The 18845-nt window shown below is 42.5% G+C and overlaps 1 protein-coding gene across 1 annotated transcript in view; it reads right to left on the bottom strand.

The window, feature by feature from the left end:
* Positions 1-18845, bottom strand: part of syn2b (synapsin IIb) — a gene marked incomplete at its 3' end in the record, with an annotated part of 98137 nt that overhangs the window by 70575 nt on the left and 8717 nt on the right. Inside the window, exon 3 of the mRNA XM_083971094.1 lies at positions 16557-17056. Within this exon, the coding sequence (XP_083827220.1) occupies positions 16557-17005 (449 nt within the window). The 5' untranslated portion in view covers positions 17006-17056. The remainder of the gene's footprint in view (positions 1-16556; positions 17057-18845) is intronic.

The raw sequence follows: 18845 nt of genomic DNA on the forward strand, positions 1-18845 counted from the left end.
AAATGAATGATGTTGTTAAAGGAGACATATTATGGAAATATCGCCTTTTAAGGGTTTTAACATGCAGTATATGGGTGTTTGGTTTGGTTCAGCTGCATTCCAGAATTGACAAACAAAATCTGTAATGTGCAGGCTTCCTAGGTTGAAATCCATGTGGTTTTACGAGCTGTTCCCTTAGTTGTCATCCAATGATGTTATTAGTTTTTTATTTGCATAATACCACCCCTACCTGTGAGTACAGGTACCAGTAGAGGGGGCGGACGGGGTGAGCAGTGGCTCATTTGCATTTAAAGGGACAGGCACTGAAACCAGCCGTTCTGAACAGGGCTGTTTTGAGAGGATGAAAAGAGCTGTGATGTTTGATCCTTGGGGTATTTTGACCTAAGCATGTCACAAACATGTCTTTAAGACACCTGGGAACTATTTTAATTTGTGGAAAAGGGGCATAATATGTATCTCTATTGTAATAAAAAAGTAAACACACTCTGGTTGGTTGGATTCTGTTCTGATATGTTCTGATGCCAGCTGCAACATCTTATACTGTATAGACAGGTGCGCCTTTCCAATTCATGTCCAATCAATTAAACTGACCAAGGTGTAAAACATCTTAAAGATGACAAAGACTGTGTCCAAAATCACTTGTCTAATCACTATATAGGAAATTCTATATAGAGGACTATATAGTGAGCTCATTGGTAAAATGAAAAAACACTTTAATTATACAAGGTAGAAAAAAGAAGAAGAAACACTTTCACTACTCACACAGTTAATTACGTCATTACTGTCGCACAATTAAAATGTGCCAGATCAATGTCGTCTAGTGGGTTTTCGAAATAAAATTTCTTCCTGCTGTCTTTCGTTGCGACTGCAATGCATTATGGTATATTGCTTGGCTATTGACCATTGTTTGTACTCTACTTTTTCTGCATTGTGGGATTCTATGAGTTCACCATATTCTCACTATACATTTGGACAGCACTACAAAATGGCCTATTCACTATAGTCCCTATTTGGAGGAGGAGGACCATCCAAGCTGATCAGTATGGGCGCAGCTTGAGTTGTCTGCCTGAACTAGCTCCGCAGGCTTCGCATCATTAGTGAATGTTCTCGGACACAGGCACAGCCCAAGAAAACTTAGAGACACCTGAGCAAAATTTCAAGTGTCATAGAAAATGTTCGAATATTGTTTTCACTCCATTGCCGTCATGGGGTATCGAGTGCAGATAAATATATATCTCATTTCAGCTTTAGACTGCACTCTCTTTGCCTCCTTCAAATCAACTGTGTGTGACGACTCTACGCTGTAATTCTGGCACCATCTCTCTTGTAGAAAAAGATCATTAATCACAAGAGATTTCCTGTTAACTAAATAAATAGCAGCACAGTAAATATTTTGTTCTGTAGCCCACGACTTGTTGGCAAACAAAGTCCCAGTTGGCAAATAAACTCTCAAAAGTCAGTAGTGAGCCGAGCAGCTCAGACTGGCTTTAGGCCTATCTGATCCTGTGATGGATCGGAGCCTCTCATTATAGGGATTGAACGGAGGCAGTGCGAGGAAGCGAGGAGACAGTAAGAGATAGTTACCAGGGGAGACGGGCCTGTTTCATACAGCTTCTTGTTGTACACCGCGAGGAACTAATGGTTATGGATGCAATACAGAGATTGATATCCTCTCCTTCTGCTGAGCTCATTTTCCCTCCATTTTCTCTCTTTCATGTCTGCCTCTCCTATTCTGCTCTAACCAGCTTCTCCCCATTTCCCCCCCTCCACTCCTTACTTCCTCTGTCAGATAACTCTGATTCCCCGCTGACTCCAAAACTAGCAGTGCTTCACATCGACCCCTCGCCTAATGGAGGACAAACAGAGGCGGACTGAAGCGACTTCTCTCACAGCTCCCAGACAAAAGGGATACGCCGAGCAGACATGACTCTCCATCTAAACTCTGCCGGAGGGAATCGAGAGAACCTCAGAATTAATTTGGGAAGCCCTGGGCCGTGGGTGTTTAATAAAACATCAGACCTATATGCCATTAGGTAGCTGGCTCTCTCCAAGGGTCTGCACAGGGCTCTGAGGCCATACGGGGAGGCTCAAGGGAAAAACCTCAGCTCAGCCAGTTTATTGCACTGCACTGCCGCTGAGCTGATCAAATTACATGTACTTTCAGTACAATTAGAGTAGAACTTAATGGCATTAGCTTGAGCAGGCCTCTTGCAAGAACCACTCTATGAACAAATGTGTTTATAAGTGGTATGTACAAGTGATCCAAGAACATTTATGACATAACCAAAGTTATTGTACTTAGAACTTTCTCATCAACTTGGATATTTTTTTTTTTGGAATTAGTCTTATTATTCTTAACTTATTGTTCCGTTGCTGTTGTACGTCTTTTATGTGAACGTCAGAAAGTTATGCAAGCTGGAGGCAAATTCCTTGTATGTACAGTATGCAGCATACTTGACCAATAAATCCTATTCTGATTCTGAACATAATAAAGGTAAAACCAACTACCCAGGGACAATTATAAAGATGTTTATTTGTTAGCCGTTGAAATTTGTCTTGCTGTAATTTGTTATAGGGGTGGAACCTATGTATAAGCCAACCGGCTTCGTTCCCTCCTTGCACCATTGAAATTTGTGTGCTAAATAAATAAACTCTAAACTCTAAACTCAATATGACAGCAATTCACAAGTGGTCCAGACCTTTCATACAGTACTGTATGTGTCTCTGGAGTTTTGTTTGTTGCAGTTTGTAAACAAAACATTCAAACTGGGCCCCTCCACTCAGGCTCAACGGTGTAGCCTCCTGCCCCTGACAGCAGCAGTTGTCAGGACTGCAAAGGAAGGGAAATACAGTCTGAGTGAAGTGCTGGAGCCGTGGACTGATCCCTCTCCGTCACCAACAACGGGAGCCTCCAGTGTTATGTTGTAACGAGCAGTAGGGCTGTTGCGGTGAGCTGGGAAGCGGGTGTTAGCGGCGGATACGGCCCTCACACTCGAGGCTTTAGTTGTTCGTGACGTCAGGGTATCCGTCCGCGGCTCCAGCGCTCCACTGAGACTGTATTTCTTTTTCTTTGCGGTCCTGACTGCTGCTGCGGAGAGAGAGAGACATGCTAGCACTGGCCAACATCCGGGACAGCTGGCGGGGCTATAGCAGCCCTGAGCCCTCCTACTCTGCTGCCGACTCTCTCACTCTCCACCCAGAAACAGAAAACAAAGCAAAAGACCAAAATACAGGCAGGGGGAGAGGGCGCTGCAGACACAGCCACCACCAGGACTAAAAGCCCATAGGTGATGATTGGGACAGATTTGATTTGTATAAGTCTAGCATTTATTTTTGGGCAAAAAAAGTCCAGACTGAACCTTTAATACAAAATTAATATTGGACAATTTGCAATGCAATTGTAATGTGGTGATTTATGACCAGTTGGTCCATTTCATGGTTTGATTAGTCTCACAGAGAACAAGCCCAACAGGATTTCTGTGATGCACTGTGTGTACTTTGAACACTAATGACCACAACTGTATGGGGCATATTGTGTACCAGCCTCTAAAATGCAAAACAATCCAATTAGTATATTTCCATAGCAACTAGGACAGCAGAGAAAAATCATGTGAGTCTTTGTGTTCGGATCTGAGATAAACATACATTTGAGTTAGTAATAGAAGCAGAGTAAAACAACTATTGACAGTTAAGTCCCCGTATCACAGCTGTTCCCCTCGTGATGCAGTCCCTCGTGACATGTGTGATTCAGTCGTATTAACAGGCTAAAAACAATGGGGTCAAAAAGTGAGACCAGAACTGTCCAGACACTATGGAGGGCTTTACTTAGATTTATATTAATGTGAAAAACAATTATATGCAGACCCAGCGCCTCCTCCTTCATGTGCCCGGAGACTTAATCAGAAATGTGTGATTAATCTGACAGTACAGCCATGCCTATGAGCCTGGAACAGCTTTACAGCAAATCATCCATCTTAGAAATCCATTTGAGTAGAAATAAATAATTAAGACATGTCGATATTGGAATGGTGGTATGTGTCAGAGTGTATCCCGTGTTTGTGTGTGCATCTATTATTGTGTGCTTTAGTCCATATAGAGCTTATATTAAAAAAAAGTCTATTCTTGTGTGAAATGTTATTTAACGACCTTCAGTTATCAGCCTCATTTCAGTGGCTTCATCTTCATTAATAAGGCATACAGTGTTGCAGCTCACCTATGCAAGTGGTACACTGATTTGAATCTGTGCTGGATGCGGTTGCTGGTTTTGCTCAGTTGTAATTAGACTCAAGAAATGAGTTAAATATTGGTGTAAATAGAACAGCTCCTGTGGATATTATCACAGCAAGTGCCAACATGTTATCTCACTGTCTTTGTCTAAGAGGAGCACATACTGTACACACCAGATCCTTCTTCCAAAGCTTCATATACAAAAGGAAAATGTAGGCTATGGGTCATGTCAGACTGAGGCTTAGGTCCAATGATCATCATGCTGTATAGTAAGAGGAAGTTAATTACCCCACCATCACAGACCGATGTTTAGTACAGTCCATTTATGTATAAAACAATTAAGCATATTTTCCTCACGTAGGAACATAGGAAGTTGTACTGTACCTTCCTGTGTTCACATCTGCATTTGGCCTGATTCATAAGAAAGTCCTTGGCAGTGAAAGCAGCAAAGAATAATGTCTTGACACCCAACAGCTCAACCTTGTGGAGAATACAACTGTATAATATGTTACTGTGAATTTATACGTGTGTGTGTGTGACAGGTTCAATTTGGTGCTTTCATAACAAAGCTACAGGCAGTTTAAAAAGAATCAATGAACCTCCTGCATTGTAGGAACTAATATAAAAGAATCTGACAAAACTATCAAGAGTGAAATTGCTCACCAGTTCTTTTTTCTTTTGGTAGAGGTTACTCAGTTGTCATGGTGATGTGGATATATCCATCCATTCGAAGTTAGTATCTGTTGGATGTGATGTTGCTAGGAGCAACCCCTACTGGCTCAGTCCTGCGGCAGGTTAAATGACTTTGTTACATTCCCCGTTTTGACAGATCTGTGTTGGACTCACAGGCCTCTTTGATTCTCGGCCAAAATGTTGGAGGTTTTCTTTTGATAACTGATGTTATGTAATTGCTGATTTGGGATGTTGCAGGATTTTTTTTTTTTTTTTTTTTACTGCTAACAGAATATAAACTACATTAGCTGTCTAAAGCAAATGTGTTGCTCTTGATATTATTTCTATGTATTGATTATTAATGGATGTTTTTGTGGCATAATTCAGCCCAATCCAGCTGTGGAACAGACTGAACTACAGTAAATGACATAGTTAGATATTGTTATACTCTCAATGTAGAGACATAGATACAGCAGGAGGCAGTAAAATATAGGGGGCGGGATGCGATAAAAAACCATACATTTTTTGTGTGTTTTCTGAATCCACAATTTTGATGCCTCCATTGTCTTACTCTCTGTGAGTGAGACTACTGATGCTGAGAAACCAACTGTAAAGTGTAAACACTTTATGGTAAAATCTTATTGGTGCCCTTTTTCACCCATAAATTGTCAAGATTACCCGTCACCATAGCAACAGTGGACTTTTCTATGAGAGTTGTATTGGTGATTGGTCTCGTTTATGGCCCTCTTAGGCATTTGTATGCCTCATGCATAGTAACAGGTTTTTCTTTCAACTGCAGAGGCAAGGCAGGTTTATTCCTGTAGCACCATTCACACAGTCACAGTGTAATTAATGGTGACTGCAGAGGAGTCAGACCAGCACGCAACACTAATACAATTAGTAATACTGATTGCATCATCAATAAAATTGTAATTTCATTATTCATTCGTTATTGTACAAATGGCTTTTCTCGTTTGCCCTTTCCTATGTGTTTTTAATTGTGCATGCTGATAATGAAAGCCATTCTGCTGTGCAGTGAATCCATAGAGTCCATAAGTCAGACTGCTTCATTACAGTTGATATAACAGAAGGTTTTCAGCAACAGAAATAATATACTTTACCAGATTTAACATTATTTCAGTCTCCACAAGTTGAGCCAGAGACGCAAAGCTGTTGCAATGATGATTTCAATATTAACCTATTCGATAAAGGCATCCACTGCCTCTGGAACATGTTGTTTGCTCGTGGATAGTACCTCCTCATCCTACTGAAGAGACCATTTGTTAGAAGAGGACTCGAGAGGTCTGTTTGTACAACAATCAGACTAAAGGTCAAAATGCAAGATGAAATCAAAATCAACCTGAAATATCCATCACGTCTAAAGGGGCACTGATCTTTTACCTGCTGACCTTATGATTGGATATAAGATAATTTAAACATCATTATTGCATAATAATATGCATAAAAGGCAAATCTGCATACAGGAATGCACTACACTATGGTGCTATCAAAAGTCAAATTGGGTACAAATGTACTCAGTGGTGTAAGTGAAACTAGAGTAAATCCTTCAAGAGACTGTCAAAGGTTTTGGTTTCCGGTTTCCTCCTTACCCATGTTGTGATAAGAGATCAGCTCATATCTTTGTTTTGGCACTATTCACTTGGGTTGGACTGACTCTGGCTTCTTGGATAATTTGAGTTGTTTTGGAATAAAGCCTCACAAGCTGTTCAGCTCATTTAGCTAAAACAGCCTGCTGAGGTGAAACTTCATAAAGACAAGCATTAAGTGCTGTCCCTATCTAATTGTCTTTGCAAAATGTCTGCTATGGTTGAGAGCGTGCATGGAGGGGGAGAAGATAACAGCAGGGAAGCCTCGCGTGCATACTTACCAAGACACAGAGAGGATATTTTCCACCACATTCAGATTAGCTTAAGGCTAACTGTTTTTCTTGACATAAATCTAATGGGTGATCTGTTGCTCTAACAGGCCTTAAAGATAAAAGCTCCTCTTAATACTGGTTATTAGTCAGTCTCTGTATTGACATAGCCAGTAGTACAAATCTGCATTCAATATCCTGGTCCCATGGGAGCAGGCATAAGCCTTCTGTATATTTAGATGTTCCTCACAGTGTGGAATACATAGGCATATAAAATGCTACTGATTTAATTGATAATTATATCACTTTATAAAATATTGTATAATATTATTGTATTGTATGAGTGTCCAAACCCTCCAAAGACAATTATACATATTGATTAGGCTTTCCACATTACCCTGTGTCATTTAAATCTGTTTTATCACATGATGCTCCCAAGTTTCTAACTTGTACAGTTAACATGTCCTACTTTAGAAGTTACAAGGTTAGATTGTTATACCTTGGGTTTGTTTCTGTATCATCCCTGGGGCTTAAAATGCCACCAGTCTAGTATGACAATATCCGAGAGGTACAAGACACAAGGCCAAAACCAAGAGCACCCTACACAGACAGCATGACATTGCCACCGGCTGTAATAAGGTCAGATCTCAGCCTGTGTGTTTGGAAACGTGACCTGCAGCTGAGAACCGCAGCGCCGCTGATAATTCATACTAACTGACAAAGTGAGACCAGCAAAAATAACCTCTGAAGATGATGAAGTGATCTGACCTGTTTACCTTTAACGATGAACCACTTTATTCCCAACCCACTGCTCCATAGTAAACTTGGTCAGCAGAAACAAGAGAAAATGCTGAATTCTGGGAAACAGGATGCTTGTAAATGTGTGCGAACTGTATTACGAGATGTGGATGGAAGCACACACAGCTCCACCTCCCCACCTGCTCTCACTGTGAAGTCCTGTCTCCAGCAGAAAAGGAGAAAATTCAAATGACTTCAGTGCAATCACACCAGGCACATGTGCACACACACAGACACACATTCAATTCAGGTCACTGTCATCATACTAAAACTATGACTCAGTAAAAACAGTGTGACTTTTTGCTGGTCAGCCTCAGGAAACCAAATAACACGGAGGTTTTTTAGCCATGTCAGTGGCCTGGGTGTGGAGATGCCTACGGCCAACTGTTCCCAGTCAGCCACTTGGTCCACTGCTTCGGTCCAGACTGAAATAGCTCAACAACTATTGCGCAGACTGCTATGAAACAGGCTTCATGGTGCTAACAGGGTGAATGTTACCGAGTCCTGATGATATCCTGACTTTCTCTTGTAGCGCCATCATGAGGTTGACATTCATGGCTTTCATCTTAAAGGGGACATACTGTTTTATGCAGGGGTCGACAATATAAATGGCCCAGTGGCCCGGATCTACTTTTAAAACCGTCCTCCAAGCACTGGCCCAGTGGCAAATTTCCCTTATTGTCTACCCCTGTTATGGAAATATCACTTTTTGAAGGCTCTTTATATATGGGTGTTTGTCTTGCCTTCTGACCCCAAAATACGAGAATTGTAACCCTAACCCAAAAATCTGTAATGTTCAGGCTCCCTAAGATTAAAATTCTTACGAGCTGTTCCCTCAGTTGTCTTCCAGTGATGTAACTAGTTTTCAAATTTGCATAACCCCACCCCCCTACCTTGGACCAGTAGAAGGGGCGGGGCAAGCAGTGGTTAATTTGCATTTAAAGGGACAGGCACTGAAACCAGCCGTTCTGAACAGGGCTGTTTTGAGAGGATGAAAAGAGCTGTGATGTTTGATCCTTGGGGTATTTTGACTAAAGCATGTCACAGACATGTCTTTAAGACACCTGGGAACTATTTTAATTTGTGGAAAAGGGGCATAATATGTCTCCTTTAATGTCTTTCCTGCAATACAAATTGCTACACACATTCAAGTGCCTCCTGGATGATCACTTTGTGACTTCATGACCTCTACCTTCTCCTGTATTGGCCTGGATATAGTTAAATAGTAACAGAAACACAATTTGTGAAAACACTTCTTATCAGAGCAATGGGATATTATTTATTGAAGTGTCTTAGATATAAACTACAGATGAAGAATTAATATTGAATTTATATAAAGCCACAGAGGCTGAATAAAATGAATCCGAATAAGTCAAACCCATCTTGTCATGCCTGTGGAGGAAGAGGATCTTTTGACATCTCTAATATTATCTCTAATATCAAATGTGGATGTGTTGTTTAGCCCAAAAATGCAATACAAAGGATGCGAAATAGGATGTGAAATATGCTGAAATTAAAATTGTTGTGTTCTTTATAAACATAAAAAGAACTGATAGATGGAAGGTGCAGCCTCAGGCCTCAATGAGCTTTATATGATAAAGGTTTTGATGGATAATGGGCACGTATAAAAGGCTTTATAAATAAGAAGTATTTAGTTTAGTAAAGGATCTGACAGTTCATAAAACAAAGTCTGAACCCTGCATGTTGAACACTGAAGTCCTGGCAGGAAGCATTGGTGATGTAATGATTTACTAAACAAGTGCAATGTAATAATATATTTTAGTTATTTTTCTGTAAGCTCTTGTGTACTGTTATCATCTTGTGTATTTGGTCTTTTTATGTCTTTCATCATTAAAAATTGTATTAAATGTTAATAAGTGAATATTAGTGTACTAATATGCTAAACTAATATGATGAGCAGTGTTGTGCTAGTTACTGAAAAATAGTAACTAGTTACAGTTACTAGTTACTTCATAAAAAAGTAACTCAGTTAGTAACTCAGTTACTTAAACCAAAAAGTAATGCGTTACTGAGAAAGTAACTTTTTCGTTACTTTAAACGTTTTTTTTTTTTCAATGCTCCCATTAAATAAAGGTTGATTGAATTCCCCTCTAACCTCATTTCAGTTCTGTAGCCTACTGATGCTGATGAAGAAACACGTGTTTTTATCTGTACAATTTTACCATCATCATCATGCTGCATGATGTCAGCAGCAGCTTGACCTAACTGCAAAAAAATCTCGAGTTACGTTTAAGACTGTTTTCAGTGACGGAAGTAAATTCACTCCAGCGGTATTTTTTTTATCGATCGATCAGCTGTGTTTTCCCAGAGCGATCAGCTGTGTTTACCGTTTCAGGCGTCATAATTCGAGTCCGTCTGTCGGACTCCAACCGCTGCTGCTCGGGTGGAGTGGGTGCTGGTGTGTGCGCGCTGTGACTCGAGCTGTGTCCCAGTTCAGGGGCTGCAGTCTGAACTGAGACACAGCTTCGGTCTCGGATGCTGCGTTAGCAAAGTTACCTTAGCTCGCCGTCATGCCCTGCCCAGAGAATCGCTCTGACCTGTCCAGTCCTCTTCATGTAGCGTGTTTGATTACGTGTGGAACGCTAGAGGGCGGCCACCAACTAGTGCTTAGTGTCTGTGCCTCTATGGTCTGTGCTCTTTCTTTCTTTCAATTCAATGAAACTTTATTGATCGCTGAAATGTTATAGGAATGTTGTGTGCCGCTGTAAAACCTCACCAAAAGGAACGGAGTAACGCAGCGTTTGGTAACGGGAACGGAGTTACTGATTTTAAAAAAACAACGCGTTACGTTATTAGTTACTGAAAAAAGTAACGGCGTTACGTAACGGCGTTACTAATAACGCGTTACTACCCAACACTGATGATGAGGTTAGCATTAGCTCAAAGCACAGTCATTGTGCTGCTAGCGCGGCTGCAAACTCTTCCTTGTGAGTTCATGTTCAGTCAGTTTGTGGGGAAAGGGCTGAATTTTGTGACCACTGATGCAGTAAGAGTAAAAGGAAGTTAACATCCCCTCCACTTTTGTGAAGCAATTTAAAATGCATCTACTTGTTGGCTAAGCAGAATTCAGTTTTAATACCAAACAGTGAAAGCACAAGTTGCACAAGTGCAGGACGGCTGACTGACATTCCCATCAAGCCCTGCTCGTCACAGAGTGAGTCACATTCAAAGGGCAACAGTCCAAAATAATCTCCTGTGATGGGCACTTATGCAATATAGGTGGTAAATACACTCGCTGGTACTCAGGCAGAAGCTACAGAGTACATACTCAATGGATGAAGAGAGAGATAAAGAGAGGGAGAGCAAAAAGAGGAGTGATGCAGACAGATATGGAGAGCAAAGGAAAGAGAGCAGATGTGGCCTTTGGGCTGAAACTGCTGAATCACCACGTCTCTTCTCATTACTTCATCGCGTCATGAACCCAGAGCTCTTTCTCTAGAGCCACACACTACTGACTGTCATAATAAAAGGCAGAGATGCAAAGAGAAAGGGGGGAAAGAGAGAGAAAAACATGCACTGCCCTGCAGAGAGAGGGAGGGACAAACAGGAACAACCAGCATCATACTGAGATCCAGAATAAAAGGGAGATCCCAAGATCTTTCTATCTCTCTTCCTAAATCCCTCTCTCTGGGACGCTGTCACCTTGAGAGGCTCTAAAAGACACGGCCTCGGCCTTCGCCCGTCTCAATGGGCTCTGGTCCGTTACATAATGACTACACAATGCGAGTCGATCACACACATCCGGATTCTCCTGGAAAAACATTCACTCTTTCATCTTGGCTTTATTGCTGGTCTCCCACTGTGGTGGAGTGTGTGTGAGTTTTTTTTTTGTATTGATACAGAGTGAGCTATCACAGCAGCATGACTGATATCTGAGAGCTTGAGGAATAAGCAGATGCGTAAGGCCTTGTGATACCTGTGGTTGCTTATGCAACTGCCAGCCAGCTTTTGAAAGGGGAGTTATAGGCCGTATCTGTGTCTGCACGTCTGGCTTTCCTCCATTAGCAATTTGTGCCAAAAGAGCATTTATCTCTTATTTACCGGTAGTCTGTTTTCCAGATGCAAAGTCACTGTGGTTTCAGACGTCTAGAATGAGGAAAGTTTAATTTAGCAAAAAGTCAAAGTACTAGAAGAAGAAGAAGTAAAGGCATCATTGCATCTCATTAATCGGTTCCGGACATAATAAAACCGCTGTGAGGTATGTTTATTAGACTCAGTTAATTGTAATTGACAGGTGGAAAATGACCAATACTAATCGTATGTCTTTTCTATTTAGCCTCATCATCAATCTGCTCATCAGATGTTGCCTGTAAATCACTGGTGTGGGTGTAACACAGGTTTTGATTATGTTAGATTCTTAAATGACAAGTGGTGCAGTTAAACAGTGACAGGAAGCTGGTTTGGTGGATTCATTCAGAGAAACCTCCACAGACAGAATGTGTCTCCTTATCTTAAAAGTCAAATTTGTGTTTGGTTTGTTTACCAATGACTAACTCTCTGCCTGATCAAAGCCTTGTTATCATGCATTAAAAATCAAAGTATATAATAATAATAAATCATAGTAATGAATTTTCGTCCTCTCAGTAGAAGTGGCTTTCCATATACATATAAGAATTGTTTGCAAAATTGTATTATTTACAATTAAAGCACAATTTGGACTGTCAGTATAAAGATCCCTTGATCATCCAATCAAGTTACTTTTTACTGCTCCCAACTCGACTCAGAGGGGTGTGGGTATTTGGCGTAAAATGTATATGCATATGCAGTTACATGCTTATGTAGAAACACAGTATTTCTGCACCTTTGTGTGTGTCTAAGTGTACTTGTACAGATGTGTGTGTTTCTTTGGCACTTTTTTCAATTTTACTGTTGTTGGTTTATTTTATTGTTCTTGCTTTTCATACCTTTTACTTATCTTCTTTTTATTGCCCTGAAGCACTTTGTGATATTTGCATTGTGCTACAAAAATAAAGTCTATTACTGAATTCAGGATAGCAGAGTCACTGCCTATGTGATGCCGCGCTGGCTGAAAACTTCTATCTCTGATGGCACATATAATATATATGCATTTTTCTTTTGCACAAGAGCTTTGTAATTTCATGCAAAATGAAATATGGTCAAAAGGATCACCAAGTAAAAGTCTGGCTTCAGGCTGGTGCTTTCTTCAAAAAACATTGCACAGATGTGATTGCCATACACAATCATTACAGAAGGGAAATTTCCACATTCATTTTCCTACGTTATGTTACAGAGAACCTCAAGTCCCACTCTTTGCTGAGTGGAAAATCAATAACATTTAGCCGGATGCCTCTCTGGCCCAGATGCTTTAAGGGAGCCTCAGTCTGCGAGCACGCCTTCAAAGAATAAACATTAATATTAATGTTGAGCTTTCTGGATGAAAGATCACAAATGGGAGGACTCCTGAAAATAATACAACCAAAGTTGCAAATTCATTGCACTGTGTTTCTTAAAGGGACATTGTGTAACTTCTCCTGTTATCTATTCACGAAAATCGATTATTTCGTTCAAAAGTCTGTTTTTCATTAATCAGTAATCCCCCCATCAACAAACTGAAGTGTTCCTTTCAGCTCTGAATTAGCCGTTCATATCATTCATATCTCCATGGAGCGGGTAAGCTCGGTGCTGGCTGACATGACGGAGCTGTCGGCTCAGGTCGCGGTGGCTTCTGTGAAAAGTCACCACGGTAACGCAGTGAGGAGTGTCGCTACCCGATCCGCGACGCTACCGGATCCGTGACAGCCACGTACGGCAACTCCACTTGGACAAACTTAGTTGAATTGACTTAGGATCACTGCCCTATGTGCGTCGCCACAGACGGTTTATCTTTTTATCTATTTTTTTAAATACTTTATTAGTAATGTAAATTGAGGGTTGGTTGTGGTGGTCTGGATCTTGATGCTCAGAAAACAGGAACACAGGCGACTTTTAATGTTTACTGTCCTCTTTTCTCGCCGGCCTCATCACCATGACAACCACAAACAATCACAACTACCACAACACTCACTGAATAAACGAGTCTGCCGCGGCTGTCTTATGACGGACCTACGCGGTTTTTATTTTATTTTATTTTATTTTTTAATCATTTTCACAGTACCGTATTTTAAATTCACAGAACTTAAAGCATGTACGCAAATCGGGCAGTGCCCAAATGAAGTTTGTCCAAGTGGAGTTGCCGTAGGCAGCTGTCCAAGATGGCGGCCGGTCTGCGCATGCGCAGACCAGTTTTGTCACGGATCCGGTAGCGTCGCAGATCGGGTAGCGACAAGGAGGAATGGAGCGTTACACTGATGCTGCATTCACCTGCAGCCGGGCAGACGGCTGTCGGTAACAAACCAGATGTCATTTTAGTCACAGAAGTCCAGAGAACGCCGGTAAAACGTGGCTCAGGTTAACAATACCACATCGCCATGACAACATATTGTCACGTGTATTGTTTTGCCTCGTGCTGACGGGCCACTTGTTTACATAGAGGCTTGTTTATGCCGTTACGTGCAGCAGCTGTCGTCCGTCTGCTGTTTGCCCAATTTCACGTGAATGCAGCATGAAAAATACGATTGAGTTGCTTGCGATATACAACCGCAAGGCTAGATGGGACTAATTCCTATGTACCTTTAAAGGTTAAAATACATCACTTGCTTGGCATCAAAGAAGTTGCACTTGTCCTAACCTACATTTGTATTCAAGGATTTAGTTACTTTACTAGTGTAGCCAGGGCAAGGGTGTAGCAGGGACTATTTCTGTATTGGCCTTATCTATGTATTATATTTTACAGCCTTCACGTGTGTCCTTTAAGTCATCACACTCAAACTCACTCAATATGCAGCCTAGTGTTTGTATAATGTGTATGTCTCACACTTTGTAGAATAAACATAGCCCCCTCTTTGCTAAACCACAGGACGTCTTGTGAGTCAAACCACATGATTGTTACAAACCACTCAGAAAGGTTGTAAAAACACAGTGAGAGGCTACAGCAACAACAAGCGACAGTGATTTCAAAGGCTACTGTATGTTTGCAAAAGGCAGCTCACTGTTTTTTTTTTCTCAGTCTCATGCTCTCAACATGCAGTGAATTCTGATGTGACTGCAAAGCTGGACGCAGAAGCAGCCAGGTACACACTGGTGTTCAGACGCCTCTTTTCTGGATGCGGGCTACAGTGTGGCAACCGTCCAATCGTCACACAGCAAGAAACACAAGATTATCATGATGTAGAGCTGCCAGTCCTGTTTAGTCAATACAGTGCGGTAGAATGCATGTAGACAGACACGCATATTAGTATACCTTTCTAGAGATAATCTCATGCTGATCACATGACAATCCTCTGTGAAAACCATTCAGTCCGTTTTAAAGCCTATGTAACTCAGACTACATCAATGGGACATGTACTACAGCTACACATTATATACAAAACAATTGGAATAGTTGCCAGAAGGACAAACACTGGCGGAGCTTTTAGTGTCGTTTTCATTTTACATTTTGCAGCCTCATTAGACATCTGCAATGGCAACATCCCAGAATAGGTGTATTTGTATTCTTTCCGGGCACTAAAGCCTGTTTAAATATATTCATGTCCCGAAGATTTACTGACCTAAAATTGCAAATGAATGTATCTAGTCTAGTCTGCCTTTGCAACTATGTTGCCCTGGGTAAAATGAGAAAATGTAATGATTAATGTAAACCAAAGGGATGCATTTGTAAGCAGAGAAGGCTCAACCTTTCAAATTGACCTCACCTTTTGATCCGTCTCATTTGTTTAGAAGCTTTAGACCAAAATGTTCTTTATGTGGAAATGTTGTTTATTCAGAGTTCCCTCTGCAGTCCCTGTAGGACTTCTCGTCTGTGTTAGTTTTAAAAGCTTTCCATTTCACTCCTGACCTTGGAAATGGAAACAACTTCAACACTTCTCCGCTTGCTCTTGCTTTGCTTTCAACCTCATTTCACAGTGTTTGTTTGCAACGCTCGCTTATGTGGTGATGCCAAACAATAATTGCCATATGACAACACTCCACAACGTCCATTAAATTTAAAAGGTCAAAAGCGTCCCCTGTGTTGTAGCCACTTTATCACGGAGAGACCTCAATATGAGGCTGACAAGATAAAACTACACCTCGATAATGGCAGCGATGAACGGCTGTAAAATCCATCATCAGCATCCACACAGAAAAACCTTTATAGCCAGAAAATGTGATTTGCAGGGACAGGGAGCAGCGAGTGGGACAGCAGCATTATTACAGAGCTGAGGGCAATGTTTTATTCAGGGCTACATGCTCTTAAACAGTGTATGATGTATGAGGTGATATCATAAGGATGATATCCTGTTAGCCAACTTGTACTGTCAAGGGATGGAAACACTCACTCATAGCTCTCTAATACTCTCTCCTCCTCTCACACATTTACATACACAAACGCACGCACACATCGTCATAAAGAGTCACATAAACACACAGAAATAGAGACAGGTGACAGTTCTGGCTGGTGGGACGTGTGAATCCGAACCCCCAGAGAGACACTGTCCTGTCCGTTCAGATTAAAAGGAGCTGCTTCTATTTTGGGAACAGCTTCTGTGACAATCTAATAAAAAGACACGAGGCACAGACCAAAACAACAGACATAAGGATAATTGTTCGTGTGTGGGGCTGGAGTATTGGCACATGTGAGGCATTTAATCTCCTTGATCTCATCAAGGGCTGCACAAATGAATCAACATCTTATTTCAAATTAGTGTCGGTCAGCATTACACCAACGCAAACATTTTTAAATGAATAGAACATGATGTTCCCTCTGTGAGATTATAAACCACACATTTTCACGCCCGATTTGTAAAGCATCCCCGGAAATATTTAGTGAATATTCCAGTTTCATTCAGTGACAGCGTTCAGTACGACCACCATCACATCAAGTCACTCAACCAATCAGTACGCCCGCTTGGATCTCAACACTCACCACTCATGCTGGGGCTCGTCAATGACCAACAGGATCTTGAACTTCTTGGAGAGGGAGGGAGAGGGAGCCGACTCCACGAACCCGGCGGTGGCCGAGGCCGCCTGTTTGACCACGTTGGTGATGGAGCTGAAGGAGCTGAAGAAGCCAGAGGAGCCGCCGCCGGATGAGGACTGGGCCTGCTGAGGCTGCTGGGCCGGCTGGCTCTGACGGCGCTCCTGAGCCGCCGGGGAGCTGGCCGGCGCCTGGGAGGGGGCCGGAGCTTTGGTCGGGGACAGGGCGGGGACGGGCGCCACCGCGGCGGGGGGCGCGCCCTGCTGGCCAGGTGAGGAGGCGGCGGTGGCAGGAGGAGGTGCCGCCGGCTGGTCGGGTCTCTGGAGGTCTGTCATGTAGCCGTTGGGCAGGTTGGACATGAAGGTGCTGTCGGAGAGACGGCGTCGGAGGAAGTTCATGATTGCGGTGGAAAAGTCGGTCTCTCAGTCGGTCTCTGGGTTTCCTTCTGGCTGAGTGGATGAGAGCAGAGGAACAACACACTGATCAGAGGTTAGGTGAATGACAGAGAGAGCAAAGCGGTCCAAACGGATTGGAGGGCACAGGTGATGGAGAGCTGCTTCCTTGTTTAGGGAGGAAAATGAAAAAGCAGGATGGATGAAGCGATGGTTTACGGCTCTGGTCCAGTCTTCAACAGACAGCTCTCCAAAGCGCAGCTAAGCCAGGAAAACAGCAGCCGGCGTGTTGTGTGTGGTGTTCCTCCTCCTGAGCCTCACGTCTTCCTCACAAATGCGCGTGACGTGTGTGAGAGAGAGAGAGAGTACGCGCGTGTGTGTGTGTGTGAAACAGAGAGGTGTGGTGGTCCTCCCCCCCTCTACTCTACTCTGCCTTCCTGCCTCTTGAGCTGCTGCAAGCTGAATGTGCTCAGGAGATGATGCTGCGCTCTCAGTCCTTCCCTCGCTCACGCTCCCTCTGCCCTTTTCTTCTCGCTCACTCACTCACTCACTCACTCTCGGCACGCTCAGCGACTACTGCTCCCCCACACACACATATACACACACACACACTCCCCTCCTCCCTCCTGTCATCATCCTCCTACATCATCGTGTCGTGCTGCAGCCCTATAGCGCTGCATGCGTGCCGTGTGCAACCAGTGGAAGGGGTTTTCCTGAGACCATGCACACACAAGGTGGAGTTCACAGATGGAAAACACCAAAGCCCCACCTCCTTCCATCCATTACCCTCCATCCCAACCTGCCTTCCCTCCATCTCTTCTCCCTCCATTATAGCTGCGAGCCTAGAATGCACTTTTGTGTCAATATTTTGGTATTAGCAGCACGTGGCGTCGCGGAGAGGGCGGAGGGTTTGCAATTTAACCCACCGTGATGAAGAGGCTCGGATAGAGAACAGGAAGAAAAGAGGAGAGTCATCCATCCCTCCTGCTTTGATCAAATTAGTCAAATGATTCCCTCCAGTGGTACGAGTTGATGCTCGGTAACATGTTTATGATGACAATGGGGATGCAGACCAGGGGGAACTGAGACCCTGTAGAGATAAGTGTGATCACTTTTTGATCTCTGTAGTGCGATCTGTGATGACTATTAGTGCAGTAAGACTTCCCAAGTTGTTACACTTGAGGGCACTGCAGCATTAGCATTTAAAGAGACAATTAAAGTGATCCCAGGGTGGTACATAACCGCCTATTCAAATGCACAGTGTGTTTATTCTTTCACTGTGTGCTTCGGATTATTTGTTTGTGTGTTTATTTCACTTCTTATGCCTAAACAAACACCTCCTCCCCATGTCTTGTTTCATTATAGATTCACTATTTCAAGGCACGAGAAGAGCACGATTCCTAAATGCCGTCAGCTGCAAAAGCAGCAGCAACAGCGGGATGCGTCTGCACTGTTTGCTGCTCTAAGCTTTACTTCAAAAAAAATGAAAAATGAAAAATGAAAAAAAAAAAAAAAAAAGCCGGAAGATGACAGGACAAAGAGGGAGAGAGAAGATTATTCCAGCGGGAGGAAAATTCCACACACGTCTGAAGCTCACTAAAAGAGAAGGGGCTTGGCATCAGAAGACTGCAGTAGAAGGAAAAAAAATAGACCTACATTAGAATATCTCCAGAGGTAGTCATTTAGAGAGATTCAGCAGCCCATTTACTAGATTTGAAATGCTCATCAACATCAAGTGCTGAGATTTTCTGGCAACTCCGCACTCATTTTTCTACTCAGATTTGGTTGCCGCTGATATAAAGCACTGTCTCAATTGATTGGGGGGAAAAAAAAATCCTTGACCTTT

Source organism: Trachurus trachurus, assembly GCF_905171665.1.
Source record: "Trachurus trachurus genome assembly, chromosome: 5".
NCBI classification, from domain to species: domain Eukaryota; kingdom Metazoa; phylum Chordata; class Actinopteri; order Carangiformes; family Carangidae; genus Trachurus; species Trachurus trachurus.